The sequence below is a fragment of the Squalius cephalus genome (genome assembly GCF_949319135.1).
Source record: "Squalius cephalus genome assembly, chromosome: 3".
In the NCBI taxonomy this organism is placed as follows: domain Eukaryota; kingdom Metazoa; phylum Chordata; class Actinopteri; order Cypriniformes; family Leuciscidae; genus Squalius; species Squalius cephalus.
This window is the reverse complement of record NC_137124.1, coordinates 8,596,231-8,612,364: the sequence shown is the minus strand read 5'-3', so window position 1 is coordinate 8,612,364 and position 16,134 is coordinate 8,596,231. Positions and strand designations below refer to the sequence as shown.

Below are 16,134 nucleotides of genomic sequence, written 5' to 3'. Positions count from 1 at the left end.
CTCATGCTCTACCGACTGAGCTAGCCGGGCTAGTTATCCGTGGCGCGAGCAGATCTGTTTTTATTGTTTACTCCAGATCCACGGCTTCTGTCAACGCCGAAGAAGAGGGCTCAGAACTGCGTCACTGTAGTTTATCGCGTTCAAACATTAAACATTCAGAGAAAATTGATCGGGTGAGTTCCCAAAGTTACACAAATCCGTGCTGCAAAGTATTAATATTACATTTGTAACTCAATCGCACGACGTCTGCTTCTTGGCAAATCTTCAGAATCTGGATTCGTCTAATTTCTTGTCATCTTTAAATCTCGAGTTGTTTGTTGTTTCAGTTCATGTGAGGCCATTTACGATTCCACAACTATTTAACAAGTTACTTTTCTTATCTAAGTTAAAAGCAAAGCATTTTGAATTTAGTCATATAGTAGCCTACTAACTTTACTGTATGGCTAAAGTAGCGATGGGTCGATGGAATGAAGAATTAACGTGATTATACGCAGATTTAGTTTTACAGCAAGTTATCCAGCTTGCATATGATTTTTTAAGTCTCAAACCTGGACACACGGGAGTTTCACTGCTTTTTCTTTTTTTCTTTTCTCCATTTCTTTACAGTCTATAGATGGTTTTGACCCACCCACCCTTCTCTGAAATAGTGTGGAGAGTAAAGTATGAAACTTAGAATAATGGTTCTCAACAAACTTTCAATGGGTCCTCAAGATAACTTCAAATTGTTTAAAATAAGACAAAACAAGCATTATATTAAGCTAAAGCAACTTAAAATCAAGATATCTCATAGTATTTGGTCATTTTTTTATATAGCAAATATAGATCCTTCTAGTTATGCCAAGCTCTAAAATATTTTATTGACTAGAAATTGTCCACAACAAATATTGTTGTGAAGTGGATAGTGGGAGGGCCTTGAAGTCAAAAAGGTTGAGATCCAAAATTAGAGCAACAAATCTTTTGCAGTGTATTTATTTTAAGCCTAATGTGTTTTAACCCGTTTCCAAGAAACCTCAGGTCCATTTCATTGTGTTTTGAACAAAATCAAATGTAATGCAAATAGAGATAAGTTTGCATAATTTTGCATGTACTGATAAAACAAACATACTAAAAACAGGTGTTGGATGCTGAAAGTAGAAGAGGAAAAATGTGTGTTTGCTTTCAGAAAATGTCCCAATCAAAGTCACGAAAGGCAACGAGTGTCCCGACTGCAGTGGTTTGCATCCTCAGAGAATCGACCGGCTGAAGTCAGGAGAAATGGAGAGGTATGCATTAAAAAAAATTGCTGCCTTAAATTCTAAGTACAATCAACTTGTTTAATTTCAGCTTAAATTACATTAAACTTATTTTGAAGAGTTAAAGCAATGGAAAAGGTTTACAGTGTACTGTACAAAATATTTTCATGATGTTATCACAACATTTTGTCTTTTGTCAAATCAACTTAGATAATGAGTGTGGTTTAGATAAAATAATATTTTGAGTTTCTGTTATTTAAACCAATCTTCTTCATTGTATTAACTAAAATTATAGAGGAACTTTTAATTATTTCATTTTGATTAAAGAATAGTATTAACAAAATGCTTAATCCAAAATGTCATGTGTGTTACCCCAAACTAGGAACTCGCCCATCGTCTATGTAATAATCTGCACTGCCATCTAGTGGCCATCATTATATACAGCCATCATAAATGGTAGAACATGAAAATATGTTAAATAAATTAAATGATTAACACTTTACAATAAGGTTTCATTAGTTAACATGAACTAACACTTCTACTGAACTGCACTTTATCTTAGTTAATGTTAATTTTAACATTTACTAATACATTATTAAAATCAAATGTTGTATTTGTTAACATTAGTTAATGCACTGTGAACTAACATGAACAAACAATGAACATCTGTATTTTTTATTAACTAATGCTAATACTAGATAATAAAAATACTGTAACAAATGTATTGATCATAGTTACTTCATGTTAGTTAATACATTAACTAATGTTAACAAATGAAACCTTATTGTAAGTTATTACATTACCATTTAATGTCTTAATAATAATCATAATTGGGCTACAGTCACTTCTGTTGTACAAACACTTTCCAACACAGAGAGTGCAGAGACAACACCGTCTCTGTGGCGCAATCGGTTAGCGCGTTCGGCTGTTAACCGAAAGGTTGGTGGTTCGAGCCCACCCAGGGACGAAACGACTTTTGATTTATAAGGACTGAGAGGAAATCAATAGCATAACCGAACCAGGTATAGCTGTGATTCAATCTTTGCTTTTGTTAAATAAATTATTGATGCCCTCCTTTTTTTTTTCCTGAGAAAGTCTGTTCGAGGGGTGTGGGGGATGGGGGAGGAGGGAGGAGGGAGGAGGGAGGAGGAGGAGGAGGGAGGAGGATATGAGACAGGAGATGGGGGGGAACAGGAAAAAAGGGAAAAGGAGAGGAAAGGAGAAGGAATTGTTTTTATGACTTTGTCGTCCAAGTCTACGTTTATCATAAATTATCGTAAAAACATTTTTCCTATACATTCCTATACATTTATATGGTTGTAAAGTTGATCACAAGGTTCCCGGTCCTAATCCCACTGTTGCCTGAAATTAATGTTGTTATTTTATGCTGTGAATTATGTTTTATCATTAAAAATCACGACTGATTTCCACATTACTCAGCGATTGGCTCCCTTCCAATCTCACAATGGAGAGCGACCTCAGCGATTGGATGAGGAGATAGTGGCGGAAACAGCCAATCCTGATCCAGGTACCGCCAACGCCACAGAGACGCAGGTAACCTCTACTGTGATGTCATTGTTTAACTCTTTTTATTTGCTTTCGTTTTGTACAGACGCTCAAGCAACAACAAACAACTGGTATATGGAGCGAGATTCATCTAAATAATAATTCACGCAAAAGACGATTGTCGTAGCCAAATTTAAAACCTAATTTACATGCACAAAAAACAATTCAGGTGTTTTGTGGTTCAATAATAAACTTTAAAATAATATATTTTAACCCTCATCCTTCCCTCGGGTCATTTTGAAAATTTTGTGGTTCAAATTTAAAAAAGTAACAAATCCTTCTCTTACGGTTCAAATTGACCCCCATAGGAATGAATGTAATGCGAGGAATGCCTCAGTACACATAGAAAAATCGAAAAATGCTCAAAATTCAAACTAAAAATGCCAAACCTTTATACCCAAAAATTATTTTATAATATCTACTGGCTTTAGAAGAGAAACTGGCTTTAGGACCCAGGGGGAAACAGCTCATTTGCTGAAAATAGTGATATAGTGGTCATCTAGTGGCAAGAGTCATGAAATATCATGTTATATTATTTTTTTCCACAAGAGGTCGGCAAAGACACTCAATGTAAGATATTTTGTTTTTAAGTTGAAAGAATGTGAGGAATGTGCTTACATTACTAAATTACTATTTATTTATTATGCATTGATTAAATATAGTATTTTAAAGGTAAATAAAATTAAAAACTCCCAAAAAATATTATCAAAGTGAAATATAATAAGCTTTCTGGACAGAAAAAATATATATAATTTTAGGGCTTCGGGTCATTTCGACTCGCGAGGGAAGGATTCAAAACGTTTTGTGGACAGTTGTACATCTGTGGACTGTTTTGCATTTGTGAAACATATTTTATGAATATATAATTTTATTTTGCACACGTGAATTGCTTTTTGTGCTTTTTTTTTTGTGCACATGAAATTAAGTTTCAAGCATGTGAGTTTGCCTGCGCAACGCATTGCACATCATATCTTTCACGGGAATTATTATTGAGACCAATGTGCCTCTATAGGGGTCGATTGGTGTGTTTTTTCTAAATGTTTACATAACAAATGTTTAATGCACTAAGAAGTTAAAACTATGCGCCCAACGTGGGGCTCGAACCCACGACCCTGAGATTAAGAGTCTCATGCTCTACCGACTGAGCTAGCCGGGCTTGCTTCCTGACTGTGTTAACTCAAAATGCCAAAATACATGTTAATGATATTTACATTTATCTCATTTCTTTTTTAGATATGTTTCCTCCATATCTAAAATGGATCTATGATGATGGATGATCAACAATACAAGGAAGAGTCTCGTGCTCTACCGTCTGAGCTAGCCGGGCTAACCGTTACGCTTTTAAAGACCTCCTCCTGAGCTCCTCAACTAGACAGCATTTTTAACCACAAATTGCAAAATAATTCAGAAGCTCTTATAGGCAGAAGAAAAGGAACCAGGTTCTCCCTCGACAATACACTAGTGTGATGTAATGAACTTGACAAACACATTCAAAGTGAAAGTAAAACCTGAGATGATGTCATAAAAGTTAGGTGAATTCCATACAGGGCAAGCAAGATTGTTTTGAAGATGTAAATGTTTCTAATACAAATGCAAAGAAGTTTTGCAGAATCTTAGGGTATTTCTAAGGGGTGGGCTGAAAGTAAGTTGCAGTGAAAGCTAGCCTATATATATAGTTTCAGCCAGCAGTGACAGTGCTACAGGTGTGGAGACTGTTTAAGACATGGAGATGCTCTACAATTATATCAAGAGACTGGTAAGACTACATTTTCATCTCAAACAAGATTCTTTGCATTGGATTTAACTATGGTAAAAAATGTAGAACAGAGCTGAGAGTATTTGGTGGTAGCTGAGAGCATTATCAGAATAGCTACACATTAACATTTTTACTTACAAAATGAAGTGGTAACCTTGGTTTATTTGGTGGTAACATTTAAAAAGACCCGTTTAAATTAAAACTTTTAAAAAGTGTGTAATATGACAAAAGTCATAAAAAAAAGTAATATAATATAAAGTATATGACAGTGTTTCTCAAGTGGGTAGCGGTTTTTCAGTTAAAGAAATGACAACAAACGTAATTCTGTTTTTCTGATGAGAGACTTTTATTGTGAAGGAGTTGCGTGAAAGCTTTTGTCAGACCCAGTTTAAAGGTATAGTTCACCCAAAAACTAAAATTCTGTCATCATTTACTCACCCTCAAGTTGTTCCAAATTTGGAGTCTGGACAGAGGAAGATATTTTGAAGAATGTTTGTAACCTAACAGTTGTGGGACACCATTGACATCCATAGTTTTTTTTTTCATACTATGGACTCATTGTAGCTGCCTGGTTTGAGAAAGGTTGGACTCTTTTACTGATGATTCCCGCACACTTTATTTGAATGTCCGTCATCACAGATACGATCACCGTTGGACACCATGACTCGTTGAGAATCAACGTAAAAGCTTGTACAAAAGAAAACAAAATACCAAAATGAATAAACCTTGAAATAAACATACATCAAAACCAAATAAGTAAAGATTAATTACTTGAATATACCTAAACATTATACAAAGCAACAACCAACAATTAATCTTGATACAAAGAAAATAAATCAAAACAAAAGATAAAGATAACAGGAAGTCTACAACCGTACCTTGTTCTCCATTTAAACCAGGAGCTAAATCCTTTTAAACTCCTTTCAAACCGTAAACCTTCGATACCATGACCATGTATGTCTGGGTCTCGTCAGAGAATGTCTAATATGAAGTCTCATTCCACACTGAAATGTTTGGACCATATGCTTATTATATCCGCTCACGCGAGTGAACGTCAAAATAAAAGACCTCCGTTACCAAAATACAAATAAAAACCAATCAGAAAATCAAATACCATACAAAAATAAACAAAAAATAAATCGTTTAAGGACTATATTATGTACATATTTCAAAACAGACAATATAACAAAGTCATTAACACTCATCAACTGTTTGGTTAACGTTACTTGCAATTCTTCAAAATATCTTCGTGTTCAGCAGAACAAAGACATTTATACAATACAGGATTAAAACAACTTGAGGGTGAGTAAATGATGACAGAATTTTTGGGTGAACTAACCCTTTAAGTAAAGAGTAGTGATGGCGATTTCAAAACACTGCCTTCATGAAGCTTCGAGACATTTACGAAGCTTCTGGTTCCGAGCGCGTATCAAACTGCCAGAGTCACGTGATTTCAGTGAACAAGGCTTCATTGCGTCATAACTGTTTCGAAACACTTCGAAATTTCAATAGTTCGTCGCTGGGGGCAACCCATGAATCAATGAACAAGTGTCTGTGGGTTTTACCCATGGTTTTACCTGATCTCTGATCAGTTTTATACAGTTGTAGACGTTTTAATTAGACATTAGTATAATTAAAATGAATAATGGTAGTTAATAGTCTCTTATTGGCCTGTTTAGCTGAGCCATTCATAGAACAAACAAAACAAACCCTGAAATTTGTTTGAACCCTGAGTGTTTCGAAGCCTCGACACAATACGGCACATTTGCTTCACTGTTTCTGTGTCCCACGAAGCCTCGATCTGCCCACCACTAGTAAAGAGTGCCTGAGAAAAACGTGCTATCTTGATTCAGTACCTACGGGCAGGGTTAGGAACGTCTGTGTCATTATTCTTAAGTTATTTTCGTAACTACTTACGAAATTAAAGTCCTGTCAGCCGTTGTGGTTATTAGGTTGTACTGTGCTCTTTAATTGCGCATGTGCGGCGGCGCGCGCTGTATGTCCCTTCATTGTCAACAAAGCGCAAAAGCATGTAACGTCGTAGTTGTCAATTAGTAAGTCATGAAATTATCAAAAAAGTACCAATGATTTGTATGCAGGCATGTTCATGATATTGATCAGCAGAGCAGTTGTTTCATTAACAGTTCATGTTGTGTTTTCACCATGGTAACTTTTGTTTCCATATAACTAAAATGTCGTTTTATTTTCACTTTGTGTTATATATTGTGGTGGCTAATACCAAATGACCAACTTTATTGTACTGTTATTTAATAGCCAATGTAATATGACAACAAATGTCATTTTCACTTTTTTACAGTATAAACCGTATTATTAAAACTAAGAAGCAAAGAAGTTATGGGCATGTGTAGAATTTGTGAGAATTTAGTGAATAATACTACAATTCTGTGGAAATCTGAAATCTGTTCTCACATTTCTGTGCAAGCCTATTGATTACTGAAAAATCAAAAGACTATAGACTTTTCATTCAAACATTACTTTAAAATAACCTTTGATTTGTTTTATGCTTTGAAGTGGGAGAAGATCAGCACAGTCTTCTGGGGAAGCAATTCAACACCTGATCAGACGAAGCCATCGGAGAGTTCAGACAAACGTACGCTGCACATCTAGTCCATACACTTATAGCTCATTATGTTCAGTTAGTTGTGTTTGTGCATAATACCAGTCAAAGGTTTGGACACGCTGGACTGAATTTGTTTCTCAAAACCATTTTGATCTAAATGCATTTGCTTAGTTTTTAATAGAATTCTTATGAGTTGTGCAAATATTTTAATAATAAAAAATATCATTTTACCCATAATTCACATTCTTCCACGGTGTTATTTTATAGTTTAAAGACTTAGATTTAATTAAATTGATTAGATTAGTTGTGTTTTTAGCAGTATGTGTATGTAACCACGGATTCATAAAATTGAATGCAGCCATCTCAGCAGTTTAACTGCAGTATTACAGTTGACATGAATTCATAATTAATGGTCTTATTGTGCACAATTAATCAGTCTTATGTTATTCCAAATAAAATAGGGTTGTGCTCAGAATCCTGAATCAAAATGTTTCTCTTTTCAGATGACATCCCAGTCACAGAACCTGCTCAAGCATTGGTGTCGGTGGTCCAGGAGGGGAACAGTCCCGCACAATCCACCGAAAACTCACTCTCAGGTCTGTCTGCACTCTGGGATGAAGTTCCCAATAGATCAAATACAGACTGAGTTTCACTTAGAAATATGTCCCATATTACACATTACCAATGCCATGTTTCTTTGTCTTCAGGCCTTCAAACCTGTTTGAACTGAACTCTGTTTTATGATGCACAATATCCTTCTGGGATCTTGATGTATGTGTTCTCAAGGTCATTATATCAAATCATTGTTTTACTCTGTGGTTTCAGTTCATCAGATCCCATCACAGTACTACCCAAACTACTCCCTCACTGACCCTAACGAGATTGCCGAAGTGGAGAAGATCTATTTCAAAGTAAGATGTGCTGGGAAGATCATGGAAGTGGGCATATTCCCACAGGAAAAAATCTCCGTTTTACTAAAGGAGGCCTGTGACATGGCAGAGTCCGTGAAGAAACCAGAGAGAATGACTCTGGTTTATGAAGGTAAACACAGCATTTGTCAATTGTTTCTTGAGGTTGATTTGATGCACCAAACAACTTTTATGTCTTAAAACCTTTAGTTTGATGAGTGAGCCTGCAAATCAGTAATTGCTAGCATTATTTATTTTCAGGAGAACATCTGGATGTGAACGAGAGAGTGTGCCATTATGGTCTACGAGGAGGAACCATAGTGAACTTGATTCATGTCTAAATCATGCCTGGAATATCCATCCGGATACACAAGTACACTACACAAAATGTTATTTAAGCTCAATCATTTTTAGTGGTGCTTGCCAAAGGCAAGGCATCACTATTGTTATTGCTCATACTTATTATTATTATTCTGGACAAAAGTTAGGCGCGATACTCCTCCTGCAACGTTTGTCACAGACCCCTGAGTGAGGTGTCAAATCGACCGGCTCATTGAGGAGAGGTGTACTCTTTCTTTTCTAAGTGATCGGACTCAGGATGTTCGCACAACGGACAAAAAAGCGGCCAGAAAAGTCCCATTGACTTAACATTGCGGAATGTTCAGAAATTCAAACCCAAAGCGACATTTTCACACACACAGACACCAAAGGGCCTGACAACCCTGCGTCTCTCCCTCACAGATGATTTATATTATCAAGCAGCCAATAAGTAATGGCCTAAAATCTTTATAGCCACACCCTAGAAACCAGTTACAGCACCCTAGCAACCACCCCAAATGACTAACTAAATGTTAAATAAGCAATATCACACTCGTAGCCGTGCGATATCGCTGTATATCAGCATGGCTATGATTTGGCCATACTAAAGGCACTCGTTACTAAAGATTTTAAGAACTCTATAAAAAGTAACCATCTGTGACAACTACCAACCACCTAGTAACACCATAGCAACCACCAGAAATACCTTAGCAACCGCCCTGAACACCCTAGAAACAGCCCAGAACACCATAGTAACCGCCTAGCAACACCCTAGCAACCGAGTGTCGAGTTTTGCCACTGCAAGCACCACTCACATTTTCTTCAGGAAATGTACATTTTGTTATTATTATCAAGTGTTATGCGCTTTAAAGCAGTGTCATTGTAATGGTTTATTTTAAAAAGTATTGTTTTGTTGTGTATATTGTATATTTTCTATATTGTAAAATAAATGTGTGCAGCCTTACCTCAGCAATTTTATTTAAATGACAAATTTTTATTTGATTTTGCTATGAGACATATTGTGAAAAACAGTATTGTAAGGCCCCAGTCGGTCCAACAACAGTTTCCGATAAGCGGGTGAAAGATTACTGCGTGTTACTGTCTTTTCAGTGTGGCAAATTAATTTTGTTTCATCTGACTCCAAAAATAAAAAAAGGTCAATAGATGTTTGTTAATCCTTAAATTTAGGTCAATTGTTAATCAATTGAACTCTATTGAAATGACACCCATCCGGATTCCTATAACACTTCGAGTCTCGCACCGGCCGGTTATACGATCTCATAATCACAAACTCGTCAGTCTCCGGTCATTAGACAGAGGCGATTGACTAATATCCTAGACGGCCGTATACTCCACTTTGCTCATTCTAGAATATATTATTTAGTCCCCATAGATCTGAACACACTGAATTGAGGTAAGATTATATCTAACCAGAGGTCTCAACCATTACCATAGAAGCAAAGCTGACCAACTTAACTACTTCTAATGGTAACTTTGTATAATCATGCCGTGGTTTCCCACATAAAAAATTTAGATTGGTCAAACTTTCCTGTAGCTCAAACAGTAGATCGATGGCGCTTGCAACGCCAAGGTCATGGGTTCGATTCCCAGGGAAAGCAAGAACTGATAAGAAGGTAAAAATGTGTACCTTGAAATGCTTTGGATAAAAGCGTCTGCAAAATGCATAAATGTATGTAAATGCAACAACACTTGTCGATGTGTTAGTCGGATCTCTGATATTTCAGTCGGTGTGCTGCAAATGAAGTATCCAGGTATACGGACCTGCTGTAGAGTGTTACCAATCCTAATCCAATCAGCATAACTATTCAAAGACTGGGACAGGGTCTCCAAGAGCCATTAAAGACAAAGGGTGAGAGTCTCAGTAATCTGACTCCTTTAACTTAATAGAGAGAACAGGACTGGCAGGAATCTCTTGCTGGAAACTTTGCTGAAGAGAATTATTCATCTGATGTCATCATCATAACTTTAAATGCTAAATTCAATGTACTCTACCTTAGTTTTTCATGTTATGTTAAGTAAGGACATACGATCAGCAGATCTTAAACAGATTCTTAAATTTGTAATCCCACAGTGTAATGAACTTGACAAACAAATTCAAAATGAGATGTTCAGATTGGCGTATATGACAGCGTGTTCCAGGTCCTGCCAATATCCAGCAACTTTGCACAGCCATTGAAGAGGAGTGGACCAACATCCCACAGGCCACAATCAACAACCGTTTTTTTAACATTTTTTTTAGAGTGAACATTTTAGAGTGGCCTTTTATTGTGGCCAGCCTAAGGCACACCTGTGCAATAATCATGCTGTCTAATCAGCATCTTGATATGCCACACCTGTGAGGTGGATGGATTATCTCGGCAAAGGAGAAGTGCTCACTAACACAGATTTAGACAGGTTTGTGAACAATATTTGAGAGAAATAGGCCTTTTGTGTCTTAGATCTTTTGAGTTCAGCTCATGAAAAATGGGGGCAAAAACACAAGTGTTGCTTTTATAATTGTTCAGTTTATACATATATAATGCTACCTATTTCACTAACCGACTGAATGCCTTTTATTTGTATTTTTCAGGGCATTTTATGGACATAACAAAGATGGTCCTTACCTGCGTTAACACAAACTTAAACACAATCATGCTTGCATGTGATCAGGTCACTCTTTCCGTTTAAAAGTAACTGGAATACTTAAATAAATACACCTCTACATAATGATTTCACTTTATGAAACTGTAAAAACATGTGCAAACTCTTTTTAGAGTTTGGATGATGTGGTGGTCACTATAAACTCATTTTATGGAAAAGATATCGTCATCTTCCTAAAATAATTGCCTACGTCATTTTTTGACAAATTATTATATATATTTTTTTGCATAAGTCATCTCCTCATGATGCTCGCCACCTCTGGTAAAATCACCCACATCCTAAATTGAACAGTTCATGCAATTCTACCCCTGTAGTATAATGGCCTATGTCAAAAGACAATGATACTTAGGCAATTTTACAAGCTTTTCAAGATGGCAGCTGCATCAAAAAGAATGAAAATCTACTCAACCTCAATTATTGGTTCAGTTTTTTGTGTTTTCTGAGAAATCAAATTGGGTAAACTATTCCTTTAAGACATTTAATTTAAAGATATAATCTGCATTCATAATACAAATTGCAAAGAAGTTATGCAGAATCCTAGGGTATTTCCTAGGGAATCCTATAGGAAAATCCCATGGGCTGAAAGAAAGTGAAAGTAAGTTGCGTTGAAAGATATACAGGTGAGTTTCAGCAGCAGTGAGATTGTGTGGAAGAAGACATGGGCATCTACAGCTATTTAATGAGTCTGGTAAGTGGTAAAACTACATTTTAATCTCAAACAAGATTCTTTGCATTGTATTTAACTATGGTAAAATGTGTAGAACAGAGCTGAGAGTATTTAGTGGTAGCTGAGAGCATTATCAGAATAGCTACACATATTAACATTTTACTTACAAAAGGAAGTGGTAACCTTGTTTTATACAGTCATGGTGGTAACATTTAGAAATACTAGTTTTAATTACTTTTTTTTTTTTTTTTAAGTGTGTAGGCCTAATATGAAAAAAGTCATAAAAAATAATATAGGCCTAATATAATATAAAGTATAGGACAGTGTTTCTCATAGTGATGTTACATATGACACTGAAGCTTTAATGCGCGTATCGAGTATAGGCTACAGCGCAATTTCTCCTGAAGATCCGTGTCGGAGCGCGTATTGTTTTCAGAGAAACACGTGATTAACGAAGCCTCACTTTCTTTCCAGTCACGTGAATGCTTCACTTTGCGTGTCGGAATGTTTGAACCCAAACTAATATTCTACAGGTTTTTGGAAGTTTAAGTCCATTTACTAACATTGTTTTTATAAAGCCTATAGCCTAAATGTGCTGGGGACAGAGACGCATTCGGAAGTGCATTTTCAGAAGTGCTGGACCAATGACGCTTTCATTTTATTTTCTCTTTCGCGCAGGTCATGTTTTGAAAGACGATGAATAAAAATGTTCAATAAAAAAGCGTTGCTAACACAATGCTAAATCTTAAATCAGATGTATGTGCCTACAACATTACGATGTCCAGCAATCGATTTATATAGTAGGCTACATTGGGTTTATTTAGTCGTTTGATGAGGTCTTATAGAAATACAGGCTGATCATGGTCGACCTGCCGGGCATTGCTGCCTGACGCACCTCCACCTCCACCGCTGCCTTTTGTGCAGGTGTGCTCCTCTGAGCACCATCTGGTCATAAAACGGATCATCAGCTGGGGACCACCAGTCATGGATGTTTCGCTCCTTTAACCCCAGTACAATTCATATTATAGGCTACATGAATCAATGAACAAGTGTCCGTGGGTTATTAGGTTGCTCTTTAATTGCGCATGTGCGGCGGCGCGCGCTGTATGTCCCTTCATTGTAAACAAAGCGCAAAAGCATAACGTCGTAGTTATGTTGTCAATTAGTCAATCATGAAATAACCAAAAAGTACCAAGGATTTGTATGCAGGTATGTTTATTATATTCATCATCAGAGCACTTATTTTTCATTAAAAGTTCATGTTGTGTATTCACCATGGTAACTTTTTTTCCCATAACCCCAAAATGTCGCTTTATTTTCACTTTTTCAGTTATATTTTGTGATTGCTCATACCAAATGACCAACTATTACCAACAACTAGTTTGGGACTGTTATTTAATAGCCCGCCACTTTAATATGACAAAGTCATTTTCACTTTTTTTTTTTTTTTACAGTGTAAACAGTATTTAAAACAAAGAAGCACAAGTTGTGGGAATTTAGAGAAAGCTACAATTCTGTGGAAATCTGAAATCTGTTCTCACATTTCTGTGCAAGCCTATTGATTACTGAAAAATCAGAAGACTATAGACTTTTCATTCAAACATTACTTTACTTTAAAATAACTTTTGATTTGTTTTATGCTTTGAAGTGGGAGCAGATCAGCTTCTGGTGGGGAAGCAGTTCAACACCTGATCAGACGAAGCCATCGGAGAGTTCAGACAAACGTACGCTGCACATCTAGTCCATACACTTATAGCTCATTATGTTCAGTTAGTTGTGTTTGTGCATAATACCAGTCAAAGGTTTGGACACGCTGGACTGAATTTGTTTCTTAAAACCATTTTGATGTAAATGCTTTTGCTTAGTTTTTAATAGAATTCTTATGAGTTGTGCATATATTTTAATAATAAAAAAGATAATTTTACCCATAATTCTCATTCTTCCACGGTGTTATTTTATAGTTTAAAGACTTAGATTTAATGAAATTGATTAGATTATTAGATTGATTAGACATATTACACATTACCAATGCCATGTTTCTTTGACTTCAGGCCTTCAAACCTGTTTGAACTGAACTCTGTTTTATGATGCACAATATCCTTCTGGGATCTTGATGTATGTGTTCTCAAGGTCATTATATCAAATCATTGTTTTACTCTGTCGTTTCAGTTCATCAGATCCCATCACACTTCCCAAACTCCCTCACTGACCCTAATGAGATTGCCAAAGTGGAGAAGATCTACCTCAATGTAAGATGTGATGGGAAGATCACGGAAGTGGGCATATTCCCACAGGAAAAAATCTCAGTTTTACTAAAGGAGATCTGTGACATGGCAGGGAAGAAACCAGAGAGAATGACTCTGGTTTATGAAGGTAAACACAGCATTTGTCAATTGTTTCTTGAGGTTGATCTGATGCACCAAACTTAAAACCTTTAGTTTGATGAGTGAGCCTGCAAATCAGTAATTGCTAGCATTATTTATTTTCAGGAGAACATCTGGATGTGAACGAGAGAGTGTGCCATTATAGTCGACTACGAGGAGGAACCATAGTGAACTTGATTCATGTCTAAATCATGCCTGGAATATCCATCCGGATCCACAAGTACACTACATGAAATGTTATTTAAGCTCAATCATTTCATTATTTTGTTATTATTATTAAGTGTTATGTGCTTTAAAACAGTGTCATTGTTGCTTTAAAACAGAGTCACAGCAATTGTATATTGTATATTTTCTATATTGTAAAATAAATGTGTGCAGCCTTACCTCAGCAATTTTATTTAAATGACACATTTTTATTTGATTTTGCCATGAGACATATTGTGAAAAACAGTATTGTAAGGCCCCGCCCAGTCGGTCCAACAACAGTTTCCGATAAGCGGGTGAAAGATTACTGCGTGTTACTGTCTTTTCAGTGTGGCAAATTAATTTAATTACCTCTTTGTTTCATCTGACTCCAAAAATAAAAAAAGGTCAATAGATGTTTGTTAATCCTTAAATTTAGGTGAATGTTTGATTAATTAATTGAGCTCTTTATTAAAATTACACCCATCTGGATTCCTATAACCCATCTGCCAAATGCATAAATCTATTCTAAATGGAAAACCCATTATTAGCTTCTACATTTCTAAGTATACATTATACAAGTATACATTGTGTCGATGTGTTAGTCGATCTCTGATATTTCAGTCGGTGTGCTCCTCTGCTCCACCTAAGCTGGATTTCAGTCCGTTTCCTAACCTGGTCGTAGAATTGTGATGTTATGGACTTAATGTAATCTAATGGAGGTGTAATAAGTAAGTCAGAATAGATCCAAATGTAACAATTTATTAATGGTCAGGTAAATGCATCATGACAATTACGTTATCATTTGAAAGATAATCAATATAATAACATCAAATGCTCAGAGATAAAGAGTAAAAGATACCTGACCTGAAAAGATACATAATGCTGAGTATCTTGAGGACATTCAGGATTACGGGTTGATCTGGCTCTTGAGACATTTCTTTAGATCCTCAGACCAAGATAAAACATCCCCCAATGTGGGGAACGAACTTACAATAGGAATCTGCATTGACTAGAGTTATAGACAAAGGGAGTTCACACCTTGTCGAGAAACAGGAGGTCATTTGGACGAAGGACTCTGGGATAAAGTGCACACCCAGTAAGCAAAGTATCTCTTAACCCTTATTGACATTTGGTTTACTTCTGTGGAGGTGAGACCATTGTTCCAGTCGCACTGACACATTTTAAAAGAGACCAAACATGACTGTTAGTTCACTTGTATTGACATAGATCATAATCATTTTTATATAATCTTTCTAAGTGAACTGAGTGAAGAGAAGGATGTGTAAAGGAAAGGAAGTGGGGAGAGAAGGAACAAATGTGAAGGAAGGAAAGGAAGTGGGGAGAGAAGGAACAAATGTGAAGGAAGGACAGGAGAGAAAGAAGCTTTCCCAGAACTTCACTCTGGGGTGTGGAGACAAATGGCAGTGTGTGTTTGTGGTGTCCATATCTCAGGAGATCAGAGTAACTTTTTAACCAGTTTACACCACAAAAGTGCTGTTGAAAATGCACTGTTCGAGTGAATGAATAAATGGGTTGAATTAAGTGAATTATTTGAAAATGTGTTGAATTTAGTGCCATTTAGTGTTGATTCTAGCAAGGACTGACAAGCGCAGGCCAATAGTGTGCGGGTCGTCCTGCGATACAAGGATAGAAGAATGGCATTCATGCAAAATGAATAAAGGACAAAATAATGATTCACTTCATGTTACTGGTGTAATATGGAAGCTTGTTTCGTCACAGAATAAAAAATAAAAAGGTAAATGTGACTTATCTCACAATTCTGACTTTTTTTCTTTATATGTTGCAATTCTGAAAAAGTAAAAATTGCGAGTTTTTAAAAAAGTAAAAATTACGAGTTTATTAAACAAGTAAAAA

At 36.2% G+C, this 16,134-nt stretch overlaps 1 protein-coding gene across 3 annotated transcripts; it reads left to right on the top strand.

The window, feature by feature from the left end:
• Positions 1–46: 46 nt before the first annotated feature.
• Positions 47–15,993, top strand: LOC307156375 (uncharacterized protein). Of its 3 annotated transcripts, XR_013820698.1 has the most exons (8): positions 47–173; positions 1,163–1,262; positions 2,107–2,254; positions 2,673–2,786; positions 4,032–7,165; positions 7,639–7,731; positions 7,961–8,176; positions 8,305–9,325. XR_013820698.1 is itself a non-coding variant. In XM_079867684.1 (6 exons), exons 1-6 carry the CDS (start codon positions 4,522–4,524, stop codon positions 14,259–14,261), a joined length of 495 nt encoding a protein of 164 aa, XP_079723810.1. In that variant the 5' UTR covers positions 4,435–4,521; the 3' UTR covers positions 14,262–15,993. The 3 variants fall into 3 exon arrangements, 2 of the variants coding, with proteins under 2 accessions (XP_079723809.1, XP_079723810.1); XM_079867684.1 differs by lacking the exons at positions 47–173; positions 1,163–1,262; positions 2,107–2,254; positions 2,673–2,786; positions 8,305–9,325 and adding exons at positions 13,880–14,062; positions 14,179–15,993 and having other exon boundaries at positions 4,435–4,554; positions 7,087–7,165; positions 7,961–7,984; XM_079867683.1 differs by lacking the exons at positions 47–173; positions 1,163–1,262; positions 2,107–2,254; positions 2,673–2,786 and having other exon boundaries at positions 4,317–4,554; positions 7,087–7,165.
• The last annotated feature ends 141 nt before the right edge of the window (positions 15,994–16,134 follow it).

What these genes read in the sequence shown, in the direction of transcription:
- LOC307156375 (XM_079867683.1), top strand. Translation starts at nt 4,522, where the DNA reads ATGGAGATGCTCTACAATTATATCAAGAGACTG. An exon ending in CACCGAAAACTCACTCTCAG is followed by an intron (nt 7,732 to 7,960) that starts GTCTGTCTGCAC and finishes CTGTGGTTTCAG; the next exon opens with TTCATCAGATCCCATCACAG. An exon ending in AATGACTCTGGTTTATGAAG is followed by an intron (nt 8,177 to 8,304) that starts GTAAACACAGCA and finishes ATTTATTTTCAG; the next exon opens with GAGAACATCTGGATGTGAAC.